The sequence below is a fragment of the Elgaria multicarinata genome, chromosome 2, assembly GCF_023053635.1.
Source record: "Elgaria multicarinata webbii isolate HBS135686 ecotype San Diego chromosome 2, rElgMul1.1.pri, whole genome shotgun sequence".
NCBI lineage: Eukaryota > Metazoa > Chordata > Lepidosauria > Squamata > Anguidae > Elgaria > Elgaria multicarinata.
In genome coordinates this window covers 32,079,718-32,103,803 of record NC_086172.1, presented here as the reverse complement: position 1 = coordinate 32,103,803, position 24,086 = coordinate 32,079,718, and the positions used below count along the sequence as shown (strand labels likewise).

Here is a 24,086-nt window from a genome sequence, read left to right as displayed (position 1 = left end):
ACACATGAAGGAAAAAATCCTGATAGCAGATGTCAGAAATTGGGGGAGCGGGTCAGGAATCCCAACACCTATTCCAGATTGGACCCAATCCCCCACCCATGAATCACCTCTGGCTATGCTGTCTGAAGCTGATGGGATTTCGAGTCTAACAACACCCGAAGCCCCACAAGTTCCCAATTCTAGTTACAAGCAGATCTTGACATCATAAGGGCTAGTCACTTGCTTTTTTAAAACAACAACAACTATTGAGATTTCCAGAGTTTGAATCTGCAGCTAGCACAACATTCTCCATTCTTAAGGGATCACAGCGTAAGCACAGTCCTAGCAAACATGGGCTTTATTGTCTTTGGAGATCAATATAAGGAAAATTAAGTCTATGGAAGGAGCACAATAAACATCCTATTCCAATTCATTACTACTGCTTCCAGCACTTCCAGGAGATTAGTCACTCTCTTGAATTGTAAATGCAGTTACTTCAATGAAAGGAATGTTTCTTGTTCAAAACAGTGATGGAAACCAACACTGGAGAGTATCAAGCAGTAGGCTTGCCAACTGACCGAAAAAACAGGCCCAACCTGATCCTCTGTCTTTAAAAGAAGCTGGATCTGAAGAAATCAGCAGGTGAAGCATGAAGATGAGCACAATCACCTATGCACAACAACAAGGGCTTATGATTTTTTAAAAAAATTATGCTGTTTGGGGAGTAACACTATTTCAACATGAGGCTTTTATTCCACACCTTTACCAGGGATTCTGCTTCTGGATTCTTTTTTTTTTCTGGGGGTTTTCTTTCTCTGCTTTTCCATGTTTCATTATACAACCACTAGATGGCGCTGTAACAGTGCCATTGTGAAATTACAATAAATAATAACAGGCTTCCTTGATCGAAAAACACCCATAATAATGGTTGCAAAGATCGGGAGAAGCCCTGGAGGAGGCTGACATCCCATAAAGGACCAGCAAACTACCATGAGTGAGCAAACACAAATGCACAATAAAAGCCTCATGTAGAAAAGCTCTAAGATTCCCACTGAGGATTGACTTTCATCTGCACTGGAGACAAATGCAAACCACTTTGCAGGCTTTTTTCTTCCATGCCTTTCTAAAGACATAAAGTATATAAAGCCCTTTAAGTGCATAACGAAAGTGCTTTTCAATTTTTACTTACCATGTGCTGGCCCTTCGACCCAGGTAAATGTGATTGCTCCTTCTCGGCTGCTTTCGCTAAATCTCAGGAGAAATGTCCCACTTGCCTTATCTTTGAGCAGGGCGCGTTCATGCTCTTTGCTGATAAAGCCCACGATGCTTCTGCAACATTGAAAGAACAGACGCAGAACTCTTTAATGCTGTTTACAATGAATTTATCTGATTATTATTTTTTAATTGTTTAGACCTTTTGTAAAACGCTGCGATTAGAAATAAATACTAGAAATACTAGAAATAAATCTGGCCCTTGTATCCTATACATACACACACACACACACACATTTTGTTTCAGCACCCTAATTTAAGAGGTGGGGAGACTTTGGGACCGTTCAGACAACACGCTAAGCCATGGTTATGTCGCTAATCCTTTTGCACCAAGTGATTAGACAGCATGTTTAAACCGTGTTTATGTAGCCACCATGGTAAGAAATGGTTCACATGACATGCTAAGTCATGGTTCACAGCATCCATACTCTTCCAGAGGGTCCCCACCAGAGCAGATTTTCATGGAAGACAGAGGGGAGGGGGAGTCAGCAAAAATACTCCCCACCCTCCTGCATGAGTAGAACTTCACTCAGCACACGTCTGGATTCAACCCTAATATTACCCCCTTTCATAATGAAAGCAATTCAAGGTGATTTTTTAAGAACATGCTTGATATGCCATGTAAAACAAGCTATAATACCTCTGCAAAGGCCTATTTATCTCCAGTTTCCCCCTATTCCTTCCCTCCAGATGTAGTTTATACTCCTCTACAAACATGCAATTTTGGGGTTTTGAGAAACGGTCACACATTCAGCACTGCCTACCATTTCGTGGTCTCCAAGTCAAGTCATACTAGCTTACCCAATTAATCAGACAACTGCAACTTGGGAGTTAATTAGCAGATCTATAAGAACACTTTTCAACTGCTGACAGTGATGGGTCATCTAGCTCCTTGGATGATGATGATGATAGCAGCCCACCCACCCCTCAAGCCATCCAAAATTAAACTGAACTCTCCTTCACTTTATTTGCTTCTCTTCTCATCCTTAGGACTGTTCCAGATATTGTCCTTCTGAGGAGTGGGCAAAATAAAGTATGCTGAAAACCTGCTAGTTTCAAAGAACTATGTTAAGAGGATGTACGTAAGTACTTCACTCTGGCTGGATTGTGTGCAGGGACATTAAATATCGCCAGACTTCCGTACAATTGATACAAGAACTTTCAGATTTCTTCCCGGAAATGGTTTGGGCTTTTTTTCATTCGGAAAGAAGGAAAGGAAAGGAACCTCTCGTGCAAGCACTTGAGTCATCGCTGACTCCTAGAAGGACTCCCGCTTTCGCTGACGTTTTCTTGGCAGACTTTGTAGCGGGGTGGTTTGCCATTGCCTTCCCCAGTCGCAGTTACCTTTCCCCCAGCTAGCTGGGTACTCATTTTACCGACCTCGGAAGGATGGAAGGCTGAGTCGACCTGAGCTGGCTGCCTGAGAACCAGCTTCCGCTGGGATCGAACTCAGGCCATGGGGAGAGTTTCAGCTGCAGTAACTGCTGTTTACCACTCTGTGCCACACGAGGCTCTTTCATTCGGAAGAATCAGTATGAATTTTGTATGTATCTTTTTGTTACCTTACTTTATATTTAAAGTTCCATTTTAAAAATAAAATCAATGGGCTCTATCCAATGGTAGTCTAACTTAATTCCTGTTCATTGCAATGGGTCAATTCCAAGTAGGACTGACATTAGATGCAACCAATTGCGGGGAAAGTGAGTATGAAAATGCAGTCCCTTTATGCTCTCCTCCAATGATAAGGCCTGTTTAAGTTTGATGTTTTATACTTGCTAGCTCGTTAAGTAAAATACAGTCCTAAAACCCTGAAACCACCGAGGTTCTTTGCAAAGAAATTATTTGCTTTTACATGCTAGATTCATTTGGCCCATGTATTTATTTCCAGGTCCATTTTAAATAAGAAGGTATCAAACTGAAAACACATACAGAATGAAAGACTTCCCCAAGAGAATTAAGATGCCCAAATGCAACTGGAATCACAGTAAATTTCTTTCAAATGTCTTTTGATTAGGGACCCCGATTAAGTCCATTCCACTAGAAAGCTCCGAAATTCTTACCCATCGTTCCAGAGGTAAAGAAGGTGTTTCTTAATGAGTTCAAGGATACCTTCAATCCACAGCCAGAAGGGAAAGTTTTTATCATTTATGTTTTCCTGAAATGGAGACACAAAAGAATATAGTCTTAAGAGTTGCCAATTTATCTAGCTACGCTGGAACTCACGTTAGAGCACCAGTTACATATCTCAAGGATGGACATACTCAGGGATGTAAGTCTTTGGTTAAATTATTTCCATCTATGTTTCCAGATTGTTAAGCATTTTTCATTCCAGCATCTGCTTGTTGACAGAATCATATTGTTTTTTAGGGATCTAGTAGAATTTCATTGCTGTTTGCAAATCCACCCCACACCCAGTTAAAAACAATCTGCAAGCCCACAGAATCCACACGACTCAGAAAAAGATGGCTTCCTATGGAATCCAGAGGATTTGGATTCTATGCGTAAAAATATGAATTCATTTGAATCCATCGCTAGGTATACTTTCAATTTCCATCTTCTTGTGGTTGTTGATCTTTCGGATCTTTTTGAGAGTGTTTTGTTTTTGACTCCCTTCCTATTCTAATATGTATTCAACTACCTGATAAGCCCAATGAATCAAGGTTAGTGTGTTTGAAAGGGTGTTAGTAGTAGGGCTGTGCACCACCTCAAGGTGGTACTGGGTCGGTCCAAAGCATCCCGAGGAAAAGCGGATCAAGTCTGAAGCGCCTCATGTTGACTGGGGCTGTGGTGCACAGGAAAGACAGCACAAGGCCGACTGTGAGTCCATTGGACTCCCCTCCCACCTCCTCTCTGAACCCAGAGCAGCCACCCACCGGGCCTTACCTTTGCCATCCATCCTCCCCCAGTAGAGCTGAGATTTAAAAGTAAAATGGGGGCTCTAAAGTTTTCATAGATCTACAGTCGCAAACTACAGCAGTTGTAAAGGACCATTTCCATAGTTTCCGACCGTAGATCTATGAAAACCGTAGAGACCCCATCGCACTTTTAAATCGTGATGCTAATGGAGGATGGACAGCAAAGGTAAGTCTTGTGGGTGGCAGCTCTGGATTTAGGGGAGGGAGGGAGAGGGGCAAGCAGGGAGTCCAATAGCTGTGTAACAACTGCCCAGGTACTCGCAAGGGCTGACCTGCTTTGGAGGGAGGGGAAGCAAACCTCACTTCAGGTGGAGTTCCAAAGCCCAGCCCTGAAGCACCTCCAGTCAAATCGGGCCATTTCAGAGGCTCCAAAATGGCCTCCAAGGTGAGTCAGGGAGGGCTGTGCCTAGTTAGTAGCTAGATTTGGTGGGCAACAGAGACCAAGTTATGACAGCCCATATGCATTGGTGCCATTCTCCTGACCATGACCAAACTGCAGAAGGCCTAAAAACACACACCGTACACTTTTCACTTGGCTGCATCAGAGGGAGAGTCAAGACAGCGTGGTCCCCTCCATTGGCTCAGCTGGGACCAACCACCACTTGGTTCCCCTCCTTCCACAACTGTCTCACATAATGGCCGCGGCTCCAGTTATACAGTTTCCCCCCATCTATTTTGTATCACATCTGTTACATACTCAGCCATCATTTCACACTGTGAAGCACCTTGAGTGCATTGGCAGAAAACCGTCAGCATAGTGGAAATATTTCAAAATGAGCAACATTCCCACAGACGTCGCACTTGGGAATGGTGCATGTAACCTCACAGGTAAGGAGGCAGCACAATGTCATTAGGCCTGGATCCGACACAGACAAGCAAGAAGACAATCAGATGTGAGCAGCATTAGGGAACCCAAGGTGAGAAAGGGGTTGTTTCACGGCATTGTAATTCAAGCTGATCTACTACTTTCACTCTCCCTCTGCCTCCTTTTCCCATTCCTTCTCCTGCTATGCGAAGAATATTTATTTATTTATTACATTTATATACCGCCCCATAGCCGAAGCTCTCTGGGCGGTTTACAAAAGTTAAAAACAGTGAACATTAAAAAGTATACAAAATTTAAAACCATCAGAAACATAAAAACAACAGTTCTGGGGTCCGTTAAAAACAAAAAAAACTTAGCATTGTTAAATGCTGTTAAATATCACGTCCTCCTCATGCAACTCTCTGGTGAGTTATTTACCGCTCTTCCTTCCAATTTGCCTCTTTCAGGCCTAATTCAACGAAGTGCTTTTTGACCCTGTGCGCCTTGTCTCCCTTGACAACCCAATTCTCCCTCCCTTATCAGCACTCCTGTTTTACCAGGAGCCGCCCTCTTTCCTCCACTCCCTACCATATCAGGCAGGGCTGAGCTACTTGTGGCCTTCCAGATGCTTCGGCCTACATCTCCCATGGTTCCTTGCCATTGGCTATGTCAGCTAAGGCTGATGGAAGTTGCTCCCCCACAAAAAATATCCTGTCTTACAAGGTGCCCTACAAACCAAGAAGGTTCTTGGCCCTACAATCTAAGAAGTGCACCCTATACAACTTTTACTGTTTGTGGGTATTTATTTATTTATTACATTTATATGCTGTCCCATAGCCGAAGCTCTCTGGGTGGTTTACAAAAGTTAAAAACAGTGAACATTAAAAACAAATATACAAAATTTAAAACCATACAAAGCATAAAATACAAAAAAACCCAGACAATATCCATTTGAAAACTATTCTGGGGTCAGTTAAAAAATCTCAGCATATGCTGTTAAATGCCTGGGAGAAGAGAAAAGTCTTGGCCTGGCGCTGAAAAGATAACAACGTTGGTGCCAGGCAAGCCTCATCAGGGAGATCATTCCATAATTGAGGGGCCACCACTGAAAAGGCACTCTCCCTTGTTGCCATCCTCCGAGCTTCCTTCTAAGTAGGCACTCGGAGGAGGACCTTAGATGTTGAGCGCAGTGTATGGGTAGGTTCATGTTGGTAACAGCACTTCATCTAGTAAATGGTTACACAATGGGAAAATGGCAGTGCAACTATCTAACTCTGACAGTGGTTGTGCACAGACAAATGGGAGACAGCCTGCTTTTCTGAAAATACAGGATTCCTCTCTTAGGTACCACCTTTCTCTTGCTTCCGCCCCGTTCTCTTCCCCCTGCAGCTCACTGCTAGGGAAATGGGTCAGTAAAACTACTGCCTAGCACCACAGACGCTGCTCAGGACAATTCTCTTGAAGAGCGGGAGCAGCTATTGCATTTTCTGTACTAGTCACGGCCCTCTGCTGGCCATCAACAAGAATGCTAGATTACAAAATCTGGTGGTCACCTTCCTGGATCAAATAAGCAGATCTTCCAGCAAGTTGAAGACAGTATGGCAGAAGCAACATTTTCCAGGAGCCGCTCACAGATTTTTCAGGTTTCTACAGTGGCTCAAAAACATGTGTTTGATCTGAGAGGATCGTGGCCAAAAAGGCATTGGCCGCTTCCAACTGAGCTAGGAAAGTGAATGGATATAATCCACAAAGAAAGACGGGTTCTTCCACCAGCAGCATCAGGCACGAGCCCTTCCTTCCTGCACGTCACAGCTCCGGATCCCCACATGGAATTATTGAATTGCTTGCACTGTCTGCCTGTACATTTCAGAGCCAAATTCAAGGTTTTAACCTAAAAAGCCTTACATGGCTCAGGACTGGAATACCTGATGGAGCACTTCTGATATGAACCTACCCATATACTATGCTCATAATCTGAGGCCTTCCACCCAGTGTCTCCCCCAAGGGAGGCTCAGAGGATGGCAACAAAGCAGAGGGCCTTCTTGGTGGTACCACCACCACCACCACCACCACCACCACCACCACCACCACCACGGGTCCACCTGGAACAACATTGACTTCTTTTCAGCACCAGGTCAAGACTTTACTCCCAGGCATTTGATGGGATATGATGGGGTTTTTATTTTCAGATGTTTTAAACGAGAAGTTTGAGGGGAGACATGATTGCACTCTTCAAATACTTAAAAGGTTGTCACATAGAGGAGGGCCAGGATCTCTTCTCGATCCTCCCAGAGTGCAGGACACGGAAAAACGGGCTTGAGTTACAGGAAGCCAGATTCCAGATGGACATCAGGAAAAACTTCCTGACTGTTAGAGCAGTACGACAATGGAACCAGTTACCTAGGGAGGTTGTGGGCTCTCCCACACTAGAGGCCTTCAAGAGGCATCTGGACAACCATCTATCAGGGATGCTTTAGGGTGGATTCCTGCATTAAGCAGGGGGCTGGACTTGATGGCCTTGTAGGCCCCTTCCAACTCTACTATTCTAGGATTCTATGAGATCCCTGTGTTTTATTTTAACGGTTTTATTGTAATTGTTTTTAAATTTATGTATTTTTGTGAACTGCCCACAGAGCTTTAGTTAGTGGGTGATATAGCAGTGAAATAAGTGAAACAAAATGAGTCGTCCTGGTCTTGCCCAGTCACCTGTCCTTCAACAGCCCAACACAATTCAATTCTACTCTGCAATTATGACATACCTTCCCACTCCTTCCAAGGGTCCCACTGTATAGGTGACAGTTACTTGGAGCAGCAGAACAGGTAGTCAGCAGGCCGGGGTGGGGGGAGCCGAGGGAGGAGGCCTGCTGGACTGCTCTGTGGTACGGAACAGCCTTGTTTTGGGCACTCTGTAGCTTTCCTGGCAGAATGACCAGAGGAGAGATCAATGATTCCCTCAGGCAATCCCATTTTCTGTCATGGGACGCATGTTGGCAGTGCTCAAACCAACAGTGGGCAGAGCCAAACCTAAAAAGAGGTCAGCCAACTCTTTTCTCTGTCTCTCCCTGCTTTTTCTTCCCAACAGGGGACTGCTTTTATATTATGGTTTTAAGTTTTACATTTAAATTGTACTTTATGGTTTCAATTTTTGTAAACCACCTGGAGAGCCTTGGCGATAGAAGTGCAATAAATAAATAATAAATTTCTTCAATGACAGATTGCTCTTGCCAGAGGCATTATTTATTATTATTTATTACATTTATATCCCGCCTTTTTAATCCTCCTGCCCTCCATGTTATCCACACAACAACAACCCTGCGAGGTAGGTTGGGCTGAAAGTCTGTGACTGGCCCAAAGTCACCCAGTGGGTTTCCATGGCCGAGAGGGGATTAGAAACCAGATCTCCCGACTCCCAGTCCAACACCTGTTCACTTGTGGGAGGCCTTTTAAAATTAGGCCAAGAGTTACATGAAATTGAGCTGAGGGATGCAGGTTGCTCTGCCCTCTGGAGATCCCCTCCTGGGCTCAGCCTTTGTACTGCCCCCTTCCTCTGTGAAGCAAACGGCTTCGTAGCATGTGCATCTTGACGGAAAAAGCTGCTTCCTGCATCACTCAAGAGAAGTGTTTTATTTCATTACCAAGAGTATGATATAGGTCAAATGGAGTAGGATTCAGGCTGCTCAGATTCTGTGGAAGAAATTTAGCGTCATTCCCCCACCGAGATCAATGGGGATGAAGTTGACGTTATGGTTGGAGTCTGCCCCATTTAACAAGCTGAAGAAGAGGAAATCCTACCTTACAAAACCTTGCCCAAGAAATCGTGCCATCTGGAGTGCAGGGTTTAGCTGAAGGGGAAAAAATTATCACTGTGTTACTGGTGGAATTACTGATATAGAATGCAACAATGAGGTTACATCTCATGGCTTGAGAACACAAAAAATTAAAATCTGTTTTTATTCCGGGAAAGAACGGGAGGAAGCACCTCCAGGAAAAAACAGTCTGATGAAAACATGCAAGAGGCCCTTCTGTATTGCCACGCCAAGCTTCTTGGAACCATCCCTCACGACATTTGAACCAGAATAAAGACTTTTGTTTCAGGCTTCTGACCTCCAGACATCTGGCTTGTTTCCAGTTTGAGGTTGTTGTTGTTGTTTTACCTCCTTCCTTGCTATTATTTTGGGTTTTATTTATCTAATGTCTTAATGGTCGCTTCCCCTGCAGATGCTAGCTTCTGATTAATATATCTTTATCGATTTGTCTTTTTTTTTAAAAAAAAGAAAACATTGTTGTGAGCCAGCTTGCATGACTCATGTTGAGGCAGAAAAGGATATCAATAGTTCCCATAAATAAATGGCCAAATTTACAAGCACCTATTCATTAAAATATTGGTGAGCTGCCTTTCTGCCCGAGAGGCCCCCCACAGCAATATACAACTAAACCATCTTCAGGCTGAGTAAGGACGGGGCTCAAGCTGACCTCGTGAGGAGGGAGTTCCCGAATGAAAAATACACCCTGCAAAAGCAGGAAGGCCAGACGAAGGATATGAAGGGAATGTTCTGAGAAGAAAGAGGAAGGTGCCAGGCGGAGGGCAGAAATAAGACATCTGCTGAGGGGACTGGGCTGTTCATGTTTAGACAACAACAAAATTCCTACAACTCCCAGCATTCCCCAGGCAGGAGTTGGGAATGCTGGGGGTTGTAGGACTTTCTTCCATCTAAACACACACAGGATGGTGCCTCAAGTTTTCCAAGTGTAAGCTTTACCTCAAGGGTGGACAACTTGTGTCTCTCCAGATATTTTGACCTGCAACTCTCATCATTCCTCCCCATTGGTGCTGATGGATCAGGCAGATATAAGTTGTGGCTGTCCAGATGTTTTGGTCTACAAGTTGCCCACTGCTGCTTTCCAGCAAAGCAGCATGAAGGAGTTGAAATACCTAAACAACCCCTTGCAGTTTTAACACAGTTTGGTGTGGGGCGGGGAGAGCAGGATGGGGTGGAGGGGGGGAACGTTCTCACTTTAAAAAGGAATTGTCAAGGCAAGAAATAATTTCGAATTGCCACGTACCAAGCAGCTTTTCCCCTAACATGTTCAGCTGATCTGCATTGAGCCCCCTTTTCGTGACGGACGAAAACTGCCAACTCAGCACTTCGGAAAGTTGAGACCACCTTGCTTGTGGTGGATTAAGAAAGAAGGACAAATTCTAGAGAGAGAGAGAGAAAAGGAAGTGGGGGGAGGGGGAGAGAAGGCTTTAGAATCTGCACATTACATTCCTCCCCCTTTCTTCAAAGAAACTCAAGATGGCATCCCCCCCCATTTCATTTATTTATTGCATTTATGTCCCACCTATTTTCCTCCAAGGAACCCAATGCGTCGTACATAATCCTCCTCCTCTCCATTTTGTCCTCACAACAACAACCCTGTGAGGTAGGTTGGGCTAAGAGTCTGTGACTGGCTCCAAAGTCACCCAGGGAGCTTCCATGGACAAGTGGGGACTAGAACCTGGAACCCCCGACTCCCAGTCCAACACTCTACACCCCACTGGCGCTCACATTTTATCCCCACAATAACCCTGTGAGGTAGGTCAGATTGAGAAATCGCGTGATCTTGACCATTTGCTTCATGACCAAGCAGAAATTTGAAACTGTATCGCTCTGGTGCAAGTTTGAAACGAATCGCTTTGTCCCCTTGGCTCTCAGACTGGCTGGGACCCACCACCATCCGCTTACCCATCCCGCTCAAGAAGGCTGCCCTGTGTAACCATGTGAGGGGTGGCTTCTGATGCCGCATGAAGCATTTGCTCATCGGAAAAAGGAAACAAAGGCAGTCCTCTGCGCAAACAGAAATGGTTCCATAGCCCAAGGGGGATCTTTGGACTCCCAGCCCATGTCACGGGGAGAGGGCCACACCCCAAACCAAAGCAGCAACGCTCCATAATCATGAAATGTTATTGCATTTGCAAAAAGGTAATGTTCCTCAGTTGGATTTGATTTTCCAAATCATCCCACCCGCCCACCCCAAAGGTTCATATAATAGCTTTGGAATTGGCAGGCAACTTAAATATCCCTTACTTTCTCTCAATTTGACAGTCTGTTGCAAGCAGCTACTTATACCACTTCCTAAATTGGGAAGTTCTGCCTACATTTTCTATTTTCAGCCATTTCAGTTGTCTGTTTTCTTCTTTTCTTGAGTGCCTGGTAAATTACCTTGGGCTCATTAGTCAGCATGTTGTACCATAAAATAGAAGCCCATCCGCTCGGCAGCTGGCTGACATTGGAAATGACCACGATAGGAAGGGAGGTGGTCTGGAAAGGAAAAGGTTGCAGGGAAAAGTTGAGCAAATGCTTATAGAATTGTCAATATCAACGAAAATTGGGGGAGGGGGAGAGAAAAGACCGAAATCCAGCCTTACCCAATCTGGAACCCTCCAGATATGTTGACTACGGGTTTATGGGAGTTGTAGTCTAACACATCTGGAAGGCGCCATGTTGGTGTATGGGTGCTAACAAAATTCCAATGTCACTTTGTCATCTTGGTACCTCTCCTAGGGACTTCAACCAAACATGGCAGGATACTCACCAAACCAAGGAGAGGCTAGAGAACATGATTTTTAATAAATGAATAAAAACAAAATTTTAGTGAACCAGACTCTGTATCATTTGTTTTAGATAGAAACAGCAGCTTGTGCTTCAGACCTAAAGCATCTTGAAGCTTTTTTTGTAAGCAAGGCAATCCAGCCTGCCATTTTAAAAACAGAAGGAGCAAGGCTGTGTTAACAGGCTCCTGAGCAGATTACGGACAAGATTTTTCTCTCTTCCCTTTGTGACATAAATAACCTTATGTCTTAAGAATGTAAGAGGAGCCCTGTTCAATCACACCAAAGGCCTATCGCATCCAATACTCAGTTTGCAGAGGCTGTAGGAAACCCACAAGCAGGACACGGGTGCAACAGCACCCTCCTGCCCATGCTCCCCAGCAACTGGTGTACATAGGCACTGGCGGTAGCGTAGAGCCATCAGGGCTAGTAGCCACTGATAGCCTTGATCCTCCATGGATGATCCTCCATAGATTTCCCTAATCGCCTTTTAAAGCCATCAAACTGGTGGCCATCAATACATATTGTGGAAGTGAAGGCAAAAAGTCTTATTCACTGTAGTTAAAGCCATGGTTTAAGGTGTCTTCTGAACGGGGCCTGTAAGTAGTTTAGAGAAGGAACACAGGAAGCCATTTTTTAGGTCAGGCTATTTGTCCACCTAGTTATTATGATTTAAGAACATCAGAGGAGACACGCTGGATCAGACCAAGGGTCCATCTAGTCCAGCATTCAATTCACTCAGTGGCCAACCAGCTGTTGACCAGGAACCCACAAGCAGGATCGAGTACAACAGCAACCTCCTGCCCATGTTCCCCAGCAACTACATAGGCTTATTACTTGTATACCACTTAATATAATAAAATATCAGAGGTAGAGAGCCCAGTAGTGTCTATTCTGACTGGTAGGAGCTCTGCAAGGTCTCAGGTAGGGGTCATCATTCCACCACCCACCAACCCATCCTTTCAACAGAAGACATCAGGGGTGGAACTGGGAACCTTCTACACAGAGGAGACAGAAACAATCAAATCAAGCAACCTGGTGCTCTACCAAGCTCTTCAGAACGCCCATGAAGACGAAGCTTCTGATTCTCCAATTCCATGCCTTTGCCTGGTGAGCACACCCACCTCAAGTTCAATTGTTAGGCCACTTTGTTCCAGCGTCGTTTCAAAACAGAGGGAATGGAGTTCTTCCGTTACTATGAGAGGACCCTTTGAAAACAAACAAACAGTAAGCAATGATGTAAAGACATTTAATCAAGGCAAGCTCAGCTATCTAAACCTTTATATAGCAACAGTGTGTCTTCCAGATGTTTTGGACTACAACTCCCATAAGTCCCAGCAAGCAGACATTATGGGAGTTTTGGTCAAAAATACCTGGAAGACATCGGATTGCACACCCTATAGCCTGAGTGCTTTCTAAGTTTTCTGCATGACCAGAAAAGCTGGAATCAAATATTCTTTTGCTATGGGCCTCTTCAGACAACACGTTAAGCCGTGGTTAGGCCACTAACCCTTTTGCAGCAAATGGTAAGCGAGTGTATTTATACCATGGTTAAGTAGCCAACCATGGTTAGGAATGTTTCACACGACACGTTAAGCTATAATTTTTAGCTCAAAGTGCTTAACCACTGTGAATGTGTCAGTTGAACAGGATCTATATTAAATGGAGAACAGGCAAAGTCCTTTGCATCTTCTCGAGTTAACCAATTAGTTATACATTTTCTAGGTTCCATCCAATGTCACACTGGGACTTGCCTATCCTCGCCTGTCCTCCCCCTCCCAAATCAACGAGGAAAGATTCCTTAGCCCCCCAGACCAGATTTAGGAGGCAGGTGGGATGGGATATCTGTTCTGTCAGCCATAGTTTGTTCTGCTGTCAGACATACAGTTGAATCCAACCCATCTGAAGCAATAGCAGTGTTGGCATTTGCAGGTTAAAAGCAAGAATAGGATAACGATCCATGTTATGAGTAGGTCGGGTCCATTAGCAACTTTTTAATGATCCGCGTTGCCTAATTAAAAGAAAACGAAGTTAAGGGAAGTGACACAGGCGTTAGTTCCTCTTACCTCATTAGTTCTTGCAACATTCTTTTGCTCCTTTAATTGCTGCAAAATAAGAAAATAGCTCGAAGCAAGTGCCATTTACATTCACATTTTTTCAGTCGCTTACAGATCAAAAACGCACATTTCACATCAACGCGTCTGTTTTCAGAGCACGGCACTCATTTCGAGTGGGAGGAAGTGGGCAACACTCCAGCAGTTCCTTCTTCGTAATCAGAAAAATCTTTCAACTCACGGAGGAATGCAGAACACTTGAGGCCATAGATGAATCCCCCCTTTCGAATAGGAAATATTTACACTAACTGGGGACAGGTAAATGTATTTATGAACCAGTAGTTTTACCTACATTGTAAAACCAAATTTCTCTCCCACCATTTGAGTGCCAAAACAAGTGGGGAAGATTCAGTATGAAAGGAACAGAACAAAACAGAACAGCGGACTTGCCATGAGCTGTCAACTTGGCCCTAAAGGCAACCTTATAGCCAGAGAAAGAAGAAGGGGTCCTAACCCTCTTTCAGCCTGAAGGCCAAACTTCATTTTGGAAAAGCTCCCAGGGGCCACATTTCAGGAGTGGGTGCCCCATTTAAGGGAGAGGGGGTATTTAATGGAAGAAGTGAGTAAGAGAAGGAGGATCCTCGCCTCCACAGGTTCTGAAATAAGTAAGCAGCCCATAAAGGAGGCCAAAGAACAACCCTGCGGGCATCTGTGAGTAGACTCGAAACTCTGAGGAGGAAAAAATAATCATCACTGGATGAAGCTGACTTCCTTTCCATCACTAGGACAGAAAGGAAATTCTGCCTCAGTTCAATTTCTTTTCAGTGAGGAATGGAAGACAGGAATCAGATGCCCAGAAGCATGAATCACCCCTGGCAGGAAGAGAAGAATTCTGGTCCGTTTTGCCAGCCCCCTTATGCTTAGAATCCTACCCAAGGAGGCTCTGGCAGAGATTCTGTACAGCAGCCTTCTGCAAGATGCGTTGGACTACAACCCCCATCATTTCCAGCCAGCCAAGAATAGCTCAAGAGGCCAACCATGAAAAGTTTAGCCAAGAAACGGTGCTTTGCCTTCGAAGACCAGACTGGCTTCCCCAACACTTCTTTGCCTACGTGGCAGTTGACGTCCCTGTTAGTGGGCAAAGGTGTCCATAAGGAAATGTGTTTATGGACAGAATTAAAAGAACTCAGAAAGACATGGGGGCTTCTCCGGAGCCCTGGACAGCTTATGCTCAGTGGTGGCCCTGCTAGTGACTGTCTCCCTGTGAGGTAACATTTTAAAGCAATGGACCAGGAGTATTTTTCGGGATCCTGAAGGACTCTAGGACAGGGATCTGCAATTTGCAGCCCCCATGTGGCCCAAAGACTTCAATGCAGCCGCCACGACCCCCCACCCCCCATGCACACAGGTGGCCAGTTTCTGCTTCTGCTACTAACAGGCCAAGTTTCCTTTGCCTTGCCAACCTCCGCCTGTGAAGATGCTCTAGCAGAGCTCTCAAAGGGATCTCTGACTCCTCCCCTCTGAGAGTGGCTACCAGAGCGGCTGTCCTATGAGCACTGGCGAGAGTGACAGGAGCAACTGGCTTAAACAGTAATTAGACATGAATGAGCATGAGCGCACACGCACGTGTGCACATAGACCCTGACCCAGCATCCTATGCTGCCCTCGAGGGCAAAAAGGTTGTGAACCCATGATCTAGGCCTGCATTTGGAGAGGACTGTCATGCCCAGGAACTAGCCCAAAAAGACTCCCAGGGCGAAATGCTCTGGAACTGGACCAGGAAAAGACAACCACCACCCACAATAATTTGAGTAGCTTTTAGCCTTATAAAGGCAACCTAAAAATCAAACTAAAATAAAAATAAAATCCAAGCAAATTAGTGTACTTCCTACAATCCTCAGGATTTTGACCTGGCGTGAACAAAGAGAGGTACCTATATTTCTCAGGTACAGGTGTGCTTCCACCATTACTATCACCATGGAGAAAATTCTTGCAGCCAAGACTAGCCCAGTTTAACACCAGCCTGAACATCCACTTGCCTGGTTGGCAGCGGTGAATAATACTAATCTTCAAGCTTTTAAGATTTCAGAAATCAGAATACCCCCCACTCCTTCCCGCCCCCCAAAATAATTCTCACCAGATGTCTAAATTCTGCCGACAAGCTTCCATTGGATTCCTCCAGGTTCATCACTTTGGTATACGTTCCCAAGATGTTAAATTTTCTAAATCTGTAACAACATACAGATTGGTTTTTTAAGTGCCTTTGAGAGAAATCCATTTATTTAACAAATCAAAATGCAGAAACATGTATGAGTGAGGAGTCGACATACCCTCTAACTGTGTTTTTCTCATTGACATCTCTGCAAAGGAAAAAAAGAGGTCAGGTGATGAGTATACCCATTATACGGGAATTTCTACATTTTATTCTAGTTTTTAGTGGCTGTTGTTCTACTAAACATTTTACCCAAATATCACTCTGAAATCTGAAAGGCACTTTTTCTCTCAGTCCCAACCGTTAACATAGGAAGACGGAGAGCTGTGCTACTGTAATAAAGGATTTATTACAGCTGCTGTGTGATTCAGGCCTATTTACTTCTGAGTAGCCTTTAAAATTCTTAAGAATCGCATGTTGGCCTCGTCCACCCTGGCTTCAGCCACGCCTACTTTGCCTTTGGCTCCGCCTACAGGCGCAACGTGCACCCGCCCAAGACCTTTGCCAGGTTAAAAAAACAGCATCTCTAAAAGTGTACATAAGGATATTCACACCAAATTCAATGCTCCTACCATTATCAACTCCAAGTCACAAGTGGCAGAAGTCCCACTGTGTAAAACCGAGGGTTTGATCCAGAGTTAGTCATCCTTAATGATGGCCCACTGAAATAAGTATGACTAAATCAGGTTCCAAGTCTGCTTTCACAGTGGTGAGTTGGTGCCACTCCACCCCCAAACCCCACAGTATCACTACTGCTGGGTGGCAGCAACTTATTTACACAAAGGGAAGTAGTGCAGGATTTCTGGCAGCCATAAGGTCATTGGGCCCACCCCCTCCCCCTCCCACGGCTTCCCGTGACCAATGGGAGGTCGCCTTCTGCCCGGGAACACCCCTGGTGCAGCACCAAAGCGAGGACAGATGGCAGAAGAGCCAGGCTCACCTTGCTCAGGCAGGAAGTCGGGGTAAGTCCCTGACTTTTCCACAGCGCATTGTCAGCTCTTTGGCCCAGGGTGGCTCTGACTCGGTGGCTGCCACCCTGGGGCAAAGATGACATTTAGACAGTCCGAGTGTTTATACAGGATAACTCTAAAAAATATCTGCAGAATTGTAATGGGAGATGAAAGCCATGAAACTGGGTTCTTTTCCTTCTTTCTGATAGCAGAGTGGAAAAGGTGTAAAACCGGGTAGAAAAAGGGCACATGTAACAAGAACACTGAGCAATATTTGAGATCTTTGAGTCTTGATGTCAACCACAGGCCAGAAACCACTCACTTGTCAAACACAACTTGCACTTTCAACTTGTAAATCAGCTCTTGAAGCTTCACCAGCAATCTGGAAAGGCAAGTCAGACGTAAGTTACTACACTTGTCAGAAGGTATTTGTGATTGATTTCTAAATAAACAAAGCTTCCTTCCAAATGTCATCTTCTGCCTCTGTGTCAATAGGAGATCCAATTCATACTTTCAAGGTGAAGGGATGGATGCCTCTTTGATCCAGAGGAAGCTTCCGTGAGGAGTGGAAAAGGAGGGGGTGCTTTGCACAAATTCCTCCTTTGTTCGGTAGCTCCGCACCACCTCCCCCAACTCCCAGGACAGTCACAAGGTTCCATCTCCTGATTCCCTGGGGAAGATTTAGAGGGAGGACGCAGGAGGCTGCTGAGGACAGAAGTTACCTGCCCCCTTCTGTTCAGGGAAGCCTCTGCTGATCCAAGAGCTGTCCACCTGGATACAAACTCAAGAACTGGATACAAACCCAAGAATGTGCACGGCCTATAGGAAGCTTGAATAACCTGTGGAGCTCCAGTTGTTTTGGCCTACCACTGCCACCAGCCTTAGCCAGAAAAGCAAATCATGAGGAATTGTAGGTCAAAAGATCTTCAGGGCCACAAGTTGTCCACCCCTGGCCTAAAACATGACATTTTCGTGTGACTCCTGGATCTGTTTTATCACATGGAATAACCATGGGTGGGGTGTAGGTGAATCCCAATTACTAACTGTGCAATCCTGTACACATCTACTCAGAAGAAAGTCCTACTGAGTTCAGTGGGGCTTACACCAAAATAAACATGCGTAGGACTGCATCCTAAATATCGTGTCTCTATTATCAAGAAACTACCAATGGCAAAAGTAAGCTGGAATTACACAGTTAGGCTGCCAGTTCCAGGTGGTTCATGGACAATACCAATAAGCTGATTTATTTATTTTTTAAATGACCTCGTTTTGTTTGGGCACGTTGTTTCTCGGTAGTTTGGGTAAGACATGGTGTATGTTTCTCTCTAATTCTGAGTTATAATAGTGAATGAGAATGTTCTGTTCTTTCAGTGCAGCCTTCCCTAACCTGGAACAGCTCCCATCATCCCTAGCCACCAGGGCCAATGACTGGGGATCATGGGAGTTGCAGTCCAACAGTTTGGAGGGCACCAGGTTGAGGAATTCTGCTACAAAGAAGTTAAGTAAAAAAGAAAAGGCAATAATTTTGGCACAAATAAATCCTGTAAGAAAAATATTACCTCAGCTTTACGGTAAATTGCACCCCAGTCTTCAAAACCAGTGGTCTCTGAGGATGTGTAGGCATGCAAGGCTGCCTTTCTACCACGAAGGAACTGGACAAGGAATAAAGAAGGGATATTTACATATGTTTGCCTCATTAGGGGAGAGTGAAAACTGTGGCAAAAAAATGCACCAAAAAGCACCATAAAAATCCATCTACGTATTTTCAGTCCATTAAACACACACACTGCATTTTATTCTGAAAGGGTTTCCCCTCCTTCAAGCCACCTCTCCTGACCAGATACTACCATGGCATGAGCTCTTACATTACGTGCAAATTGAAGCTTGTAATGACTGAAGATATAATTGAGTTTAAAAATAAATACTCTCAATGCAACTTCGTCCAACCCACATCTGTCCAACTGTGTTGGACTACAATTCCCATCATCCCATGCTGGCTATGGATGATGGGAGCTGTAATCCAAACCATCTGGAGGTCACCAGGTGGTGGGGGGAGAACATCACTACTCCTTTTGTATTCTTCCCAGCTGGTCCAGATGCCAGCAGAGAGGCTGCAGTTGCAGAATCTACAAGAAAATGACTGAAGATCGCCATGGAGATTCCCTCAGATTTTTGTAAACAGCTGAACACTTCTGCTGGTGCAAACAGCCATCACAGAACGATACTCTGGTCACCCTGCTTGCTTCAAAAGTCGTCATTTCAAGTGAAACACACGTCTGCTCTACTCGCTTAACACAAGCAAGAAGATTTACCACTGAATGAGCTGCTTGAAGAGGCCCAGCGTCCGTTCGTACAGTCCTCCCTTCTGTTGTGGGATAGGGTCTGTTTCGTAGGTAAATTTCTGCTCTAGCTCCTCCAGTTTTTTAAGCTGCTGACGAATTTGCTGAAGACTCTCTGCTACTGTAGTAAACCTGCCATTACAACAAGGGTTATGTACCGATAGTGCTACACATCTCATTAGGGTAGCAGACATGGAAGCCAGCACGCTCAGCATTATGTATTTACAACATTTAGATCCCACGTCTCTTCCATCATAGAAGTCAAACCAGCATACATGGAGTTGGTCCCCCATCCAAGCACTCTTCCAGAAGATTTGATGCATGTCTGGACAGGGTAATATTCCAGGGAGCGTCCCGGGAGCGTCTCTGTGCATCCACATGACCCACAGGGCATCCCAGGAACAGGAAAGGACGATCCCTCCCTCGGCCCGGGATATCGCCCTACCCTTTCATTCCGATTTTCCCCATGGTCTCGGGATGATCCCAAGACCACGGGACGTGTGGCCCGCTATCGTAGTGTTGTCCCAGCTCCTCGCGAGTAAACGCGAGGAGCTGGGAACCGAGCACGGAGCTCCTCAGTGTGGCCTGCAAAGTGCTGACATCCAGCACCATCATCAACACATTGGTTTTATGTTTTGGAGTTCAGACCCCACCTCTGCCTTGTATGTAGGTTCTTGAGCAAGTTACTTTTTTTTTTAGGCTCACCAATTTATCTTCTGAGTATTTTCTGGCCAGCCACACCCGCAATGGTAACCTTTTTGTGAATGCACCCACAACGCTCTCTCAACATTTCAAATGTGTCCAACAACCCAAAAAGGTTGGGGATACCTGAAGTAAAGGGTGTATCACACACATTACCATTATCCAAACATGGGAATGGGAATACAGGTTACCATAGTGATTAAGAAATATTCCCAATATGATGGAGTAGGTGGGGTTGTGGGGAAGAACTTCCTCAAGATTCACAATGAATAACTTTAGGAAAAACAACAACTCCTGAATAGAAAATTCTGAGGTAAAGTTTTTCCAGGCTGAACTTTTTCCAGGCTGCTCTCAACAATCCCCTGGTAATATGAGCCATGCTTTCAGGCCTACCAATTTTGTAGCTGATCTAGGCATGCGTTGGGTGGACCTCCAATACAAGCAGTTTGTTGCCGCTGTTTCCATTCAACCAGTTCTTCTCTAATCAAGACGTTTTGTGTGTGTTCAGTCACATTCAGTGAAGTTGCTATCTTGTGTAACACATCCTGAGGGGAATGGAAAGCCAAGCCATTTTTAATTTTTTTAAAAAGAAACGAACACAGTTTCCTGCATTCTAAAAAATCAGTTTCATTCAGATGTATTAGAAATGTAACCGAACATAATCTCTTCATTCTTTAAAAAGAAAAGAAATTTCCACAGATATTCTCATGGCCTAAAAGGGAAATCTTCTGGAATGCATGTTAGAGAATTCTTCTGGAATGCAGGCCAACAGTTTTCAGATTTTCTAGCTTCAGGGGACCCTGTTGCAAAAGGCATTCAAGCAGAAAGACTGCAGCTCAGAGGCTCAATCCCTGTCATCTCCAGGACTGGAAAAGACTAATCTGAAACCTTGGAGAATTGCTCTTAGTAGACCAGCCTTCCCCCAAGCAGGTCCCCTTCAAGCCAGCTGGGGAATGCTGGGAGTTGGAGCTAGAGATGTGAAGGCCCAGAAAAATACAGGAAAAATTCAAGGCGGGTGGAAATGGTTTTTTTTCTGAAAAAATTGGAAAAATTGAAAAAAAAGAAAAAAAAACAGATTACAGGATATTTTATTTTAGCATGATGAGTAAAATGTTTAAGACAAGGTGTTCAGATATTTACTTCTCCAAATGATTTCTAATAATTGCACAGTATCAGATTATTACAATGTCTGTGCACCAAGGACAAGCAAGTCCTGGGTTGCAAACTGAGACTACAACTCTCAAATGCAAGAGCAAGATGCATTTCTGCCTCTAGGGGGCACTGCCATTTGAAGCAGAGACTGAAACTAATAGTGATAGCTAAAGGTCAGAAAATGTGTCTGATTAAATTTCATGCATATTCATTGAATCTTGGTTCCCCCTTTGTTCTCAGTTCTTTTTGTGGGAATGGGTGCTTTATGTCTTGACACTGGAGGACTAGCAGAAACATAAATAATTTTCTTTGTTACTAATAGTGGTTTCTTCTGTTGTTGTTGTTTTAAATAGATTTTTTTCCTGCTCCTCATAAACTGGCAGAACCAAAGAGGTTCCTTACAGTTCAGGTGTTCCTAACAGTTCAGGAGCATGTAGCTCCATTCGTTACCCCAAAAAATAAAAAAGTAAATTAAATTTGTAATAATTGTTTGAATACACTGTACTTTTAATATACCAAATGTAATAATTTTATACCATTCCAACTTGGACATAATGACATTTTATAATACTAAAGTAACAAAGTGTCTTTCAATCTGTAAAAAGTGCTAATTTTGCATTATTTCAATTTTTCTGAAAATTTCTGTTTTTTTTCTGAAACCCCCCAGAAAAAATCTGTTTTGTTCCCATGGCTTCAAAATTCCTGGAAATATTACATCTCTAGAAGCACAACGCAGCTGGCGGAATGGACACCAGTTGGACAAAGTTGCACTAGACAGTACTTTGTAGACAAAGGTCTAACGCAGTATAAGATGGTTTCTTGTGTTCCTATAGGGAGATTAACAAGACATACACAGTGGATATAGAGAGCTGCTCAGCCTAAACCGTGAGGACAATTTGACCTAGAGCAGGTGTGGGCAACCTACAGCCCACTGGCCACATTCAGTCCCCCTTAGCCTCAAGTATGGGCCCTGCCACCACCACCTTTACCACTACGGTGGCTAAACAACTGGCAGTTTAACACCAAATTTCGGCAGCACACCATGACAGTGGCCTAAAAAGCCCAAATTTAGCTTTAAAGTTTGCCACCAGAATTGGGCCACTGATTTGGTTTTGATGCTGCCACCATTGAAATTCGGCATCAGGGGTGAGTTAGCCAGAGTCCCTGAAGTTGCCCACCTCTGAGCTAGATCATCTCGTGCATCTGTACCTCAAAAGTGACAATCAAGAGTGGCTGGAAAGCTATTTTAGAGGAAAACATGTCTGCTGTTTTCTATACCTTTATTGCTGAGAAAACTCAGGATTCTTTGGAATACCACTTGAAAATGGTACTCCAGAGCCAGGGGACCCCCAATACAGGGCCCGTGTGCACCTCTAACGGTGCCCACACAGCTCTTCACTCCCTGAGAAAAATGTCAGGATGCCAGGGTCTCCTTCCTATTCCTGAATCTGCCACTGATCAGCTGTTCAGCAGGCAGGAAGAGAAAGCAAGGCACAGGGGAGAGAAAGGGGATAGAGACTAGGAGGGGAGAAAAGTAGGGAGGCTAGGGACCGAGAGTTGGGAGAAACAGCAAGATAAAGGGGGAGGGTGGGAGAGAAAGAGCGGGGCTAGGAAGGGAGAGAAAGAAAGCTGAGGACAGGGAAGGGAGAGAAATAGCGAGGAAAATGGCTGGAGAGAGAAACAGTGAGGCTAGAAGCTGGGAGTGAAGAGACAAAGCAAAGCAGAACATTTGGTGGGCCAGGAAGCAACTCTTTCCTACATTGAGCAAGGGGTTGGACTCGATGGCCTTGTAGGCCCTTTCCAACTCTATGATTCTTTCCATTTCCCCCTCCTGCCCCCCACCATCTAAGCCTTGCTATTTCTCTTCTTCCCACCTTCTTTGACTAGCCAGGCCCCCACGGCAGCAAATATGTAGCCGCCCACATTCTCCATGGGAGCCATTTTGAGGTGATGCCTATAGCATTTTCTCAAATTCCCAAATGTGTCCACAGGTCCAAAAAGGTTAAGACTCCTGCACTGAGCCAATTTTTAACAAATAAAAAATAAATAAATAAAAATTTTATATTTAAAAATTGTCTAAACCAACCATTTAGACAAATGTATAATGCTTCTCTGTAACTAATCCAAAACAGTACCTGTCTCATGTTGTGAAGTTGTAGGTACATCGTGTGGAGCTGCAATTTTTCCTTCTTAATGTCATCCCGGGTGAACCCACTGGCTTCACATTCTGAAAAACAAAGCACACCAGAAATCTTGTAAGAAACATCTTGCGCGGTTAAAAGGAATGCAGAATATTAAAAAAGAAAAGCATTGCAGAACGCCTCAGCACCTGGGCGATGCTGCGGAGAACAAGGAAGTAGTGGTGTCAGAAAAATCTGTTTGAGAGGGTGGAGTTGGACGAGTTTTCCTAGGGCCCCTGACTTCATTTTGGTTCCCACTGTGGTGGCCAACTCAATATGCAGTGAGTTGGGCCACTTTGCGGATTTGAGGAAGGGGCAGATTCTGCAATTTGCACAAATTGCAGCTGAACTTGTGCACATTGTGGTCAAATTTGCGCAAATTGCACAAATCTGGCTGTAATTTGCTCAGGAATTTGCACAAGTTGCAGAACCTTCCCCCAAAAAATATGCGCAAAAAGGTTCCCTGAGTTTGGGGAACAGCCAGCAGCTCGGCTTCCAGATCCAAAGCTAGTTGTATATGCTACAGAATTCTGTCAAACCAAAGGAGAAGCAGGATTCTCAGTGACAGATATCCCTACAGGAAAGTTATTTTCTTGCCCAGAAAATTTGCCATCTTCAAATCAGAAGCGCTACCAAAACCAGGAACACACCCGCCCCAATCTGGATTATGGAGGAAGGTTTTAAGCTTGACTTCCTGGTGAATGGAATTTCCCACTGCTCTCCCCAAAACAATTATAAAGACCCACGCTACCTACTGCAGTGTTCAAAGCAAACACTCAGGATGGAATCATACTCTTATCTCAGCACACTACTCTACCCAAACTGTCATCCGCTGGGACAAGACATAGGAGCCTCATTCAGGACACCCTCCAACACTGCCATTTTAAATCATTTAAAATAGTGGTGCAGGCAAGATATTTACAAGAAAGAATCA

At 44.5% G+C, this 24,086-nt stretch overlaps 1 protein-coding gene across 2 annotated transcripts in view; it reads right to left on the bottom strand.

Annotated features, from left to right (window-relative positions):
• The window catches only part of STAT1 (signal transducer and activator of transcription 1), a 365,052-nt gene that overhangs the window by 8,368 nt on the left and 332,598 nt on the right, over positions 1-24,086 (bottom strand). For both annotated transcript variants that reach the window (XM_063116245.1, XM_063116244.1), the window contains exons 7-20: positions 23,108-23,199; positions 20,214-20,365; positions 19,092-19,250; positions 18,339-18,431; positions 17,102-17,161; positions 15,948-15,977; positions 15,755-15,845; positions 13,630-13,668; positions 12,688-12,771; positions 11,175-11,273; positions 10,036-10,171; positions 8,764-8,813; positions 3,312-3,406; positions 1,169-1,308 (exon numbers count right to left, since the gene is read on the bottom strand). In XM_063116245.1, coding sequence (XP_062972315.1) covers positions 1,169-1,308; positions 3,312-3,406; positions 8,764-8,813; positions 10,036-10,171; positions 11,175-11,273; positions 12,688-12,771; positions 13,630-13,668; positions 15,755-15,845; positions 15,948-15,977; positions 17,102-17,161; positions 18,339-18,431; positions 19,092-19,250; positions 20,214-20,365; positions 23,108-23,199 — 1,320 coding nt within the window. The remainder of the gene's footprint in view (positions 1-1,168; positions 1,309-3,311; positions 3,407-8,763; positions 8,814-10,035; positions 10,172-11,174; positions 11,274-12,687; positions 12,772-13,629; positions 13,669-15,754; positions 15,846-15,947; positions 15,978-17,101; positions 17,162-18,338; positions 18,432-19,091; positions 19,251-20,213; positions 20,366-23,107; positions 23,200-24,086) is intronic.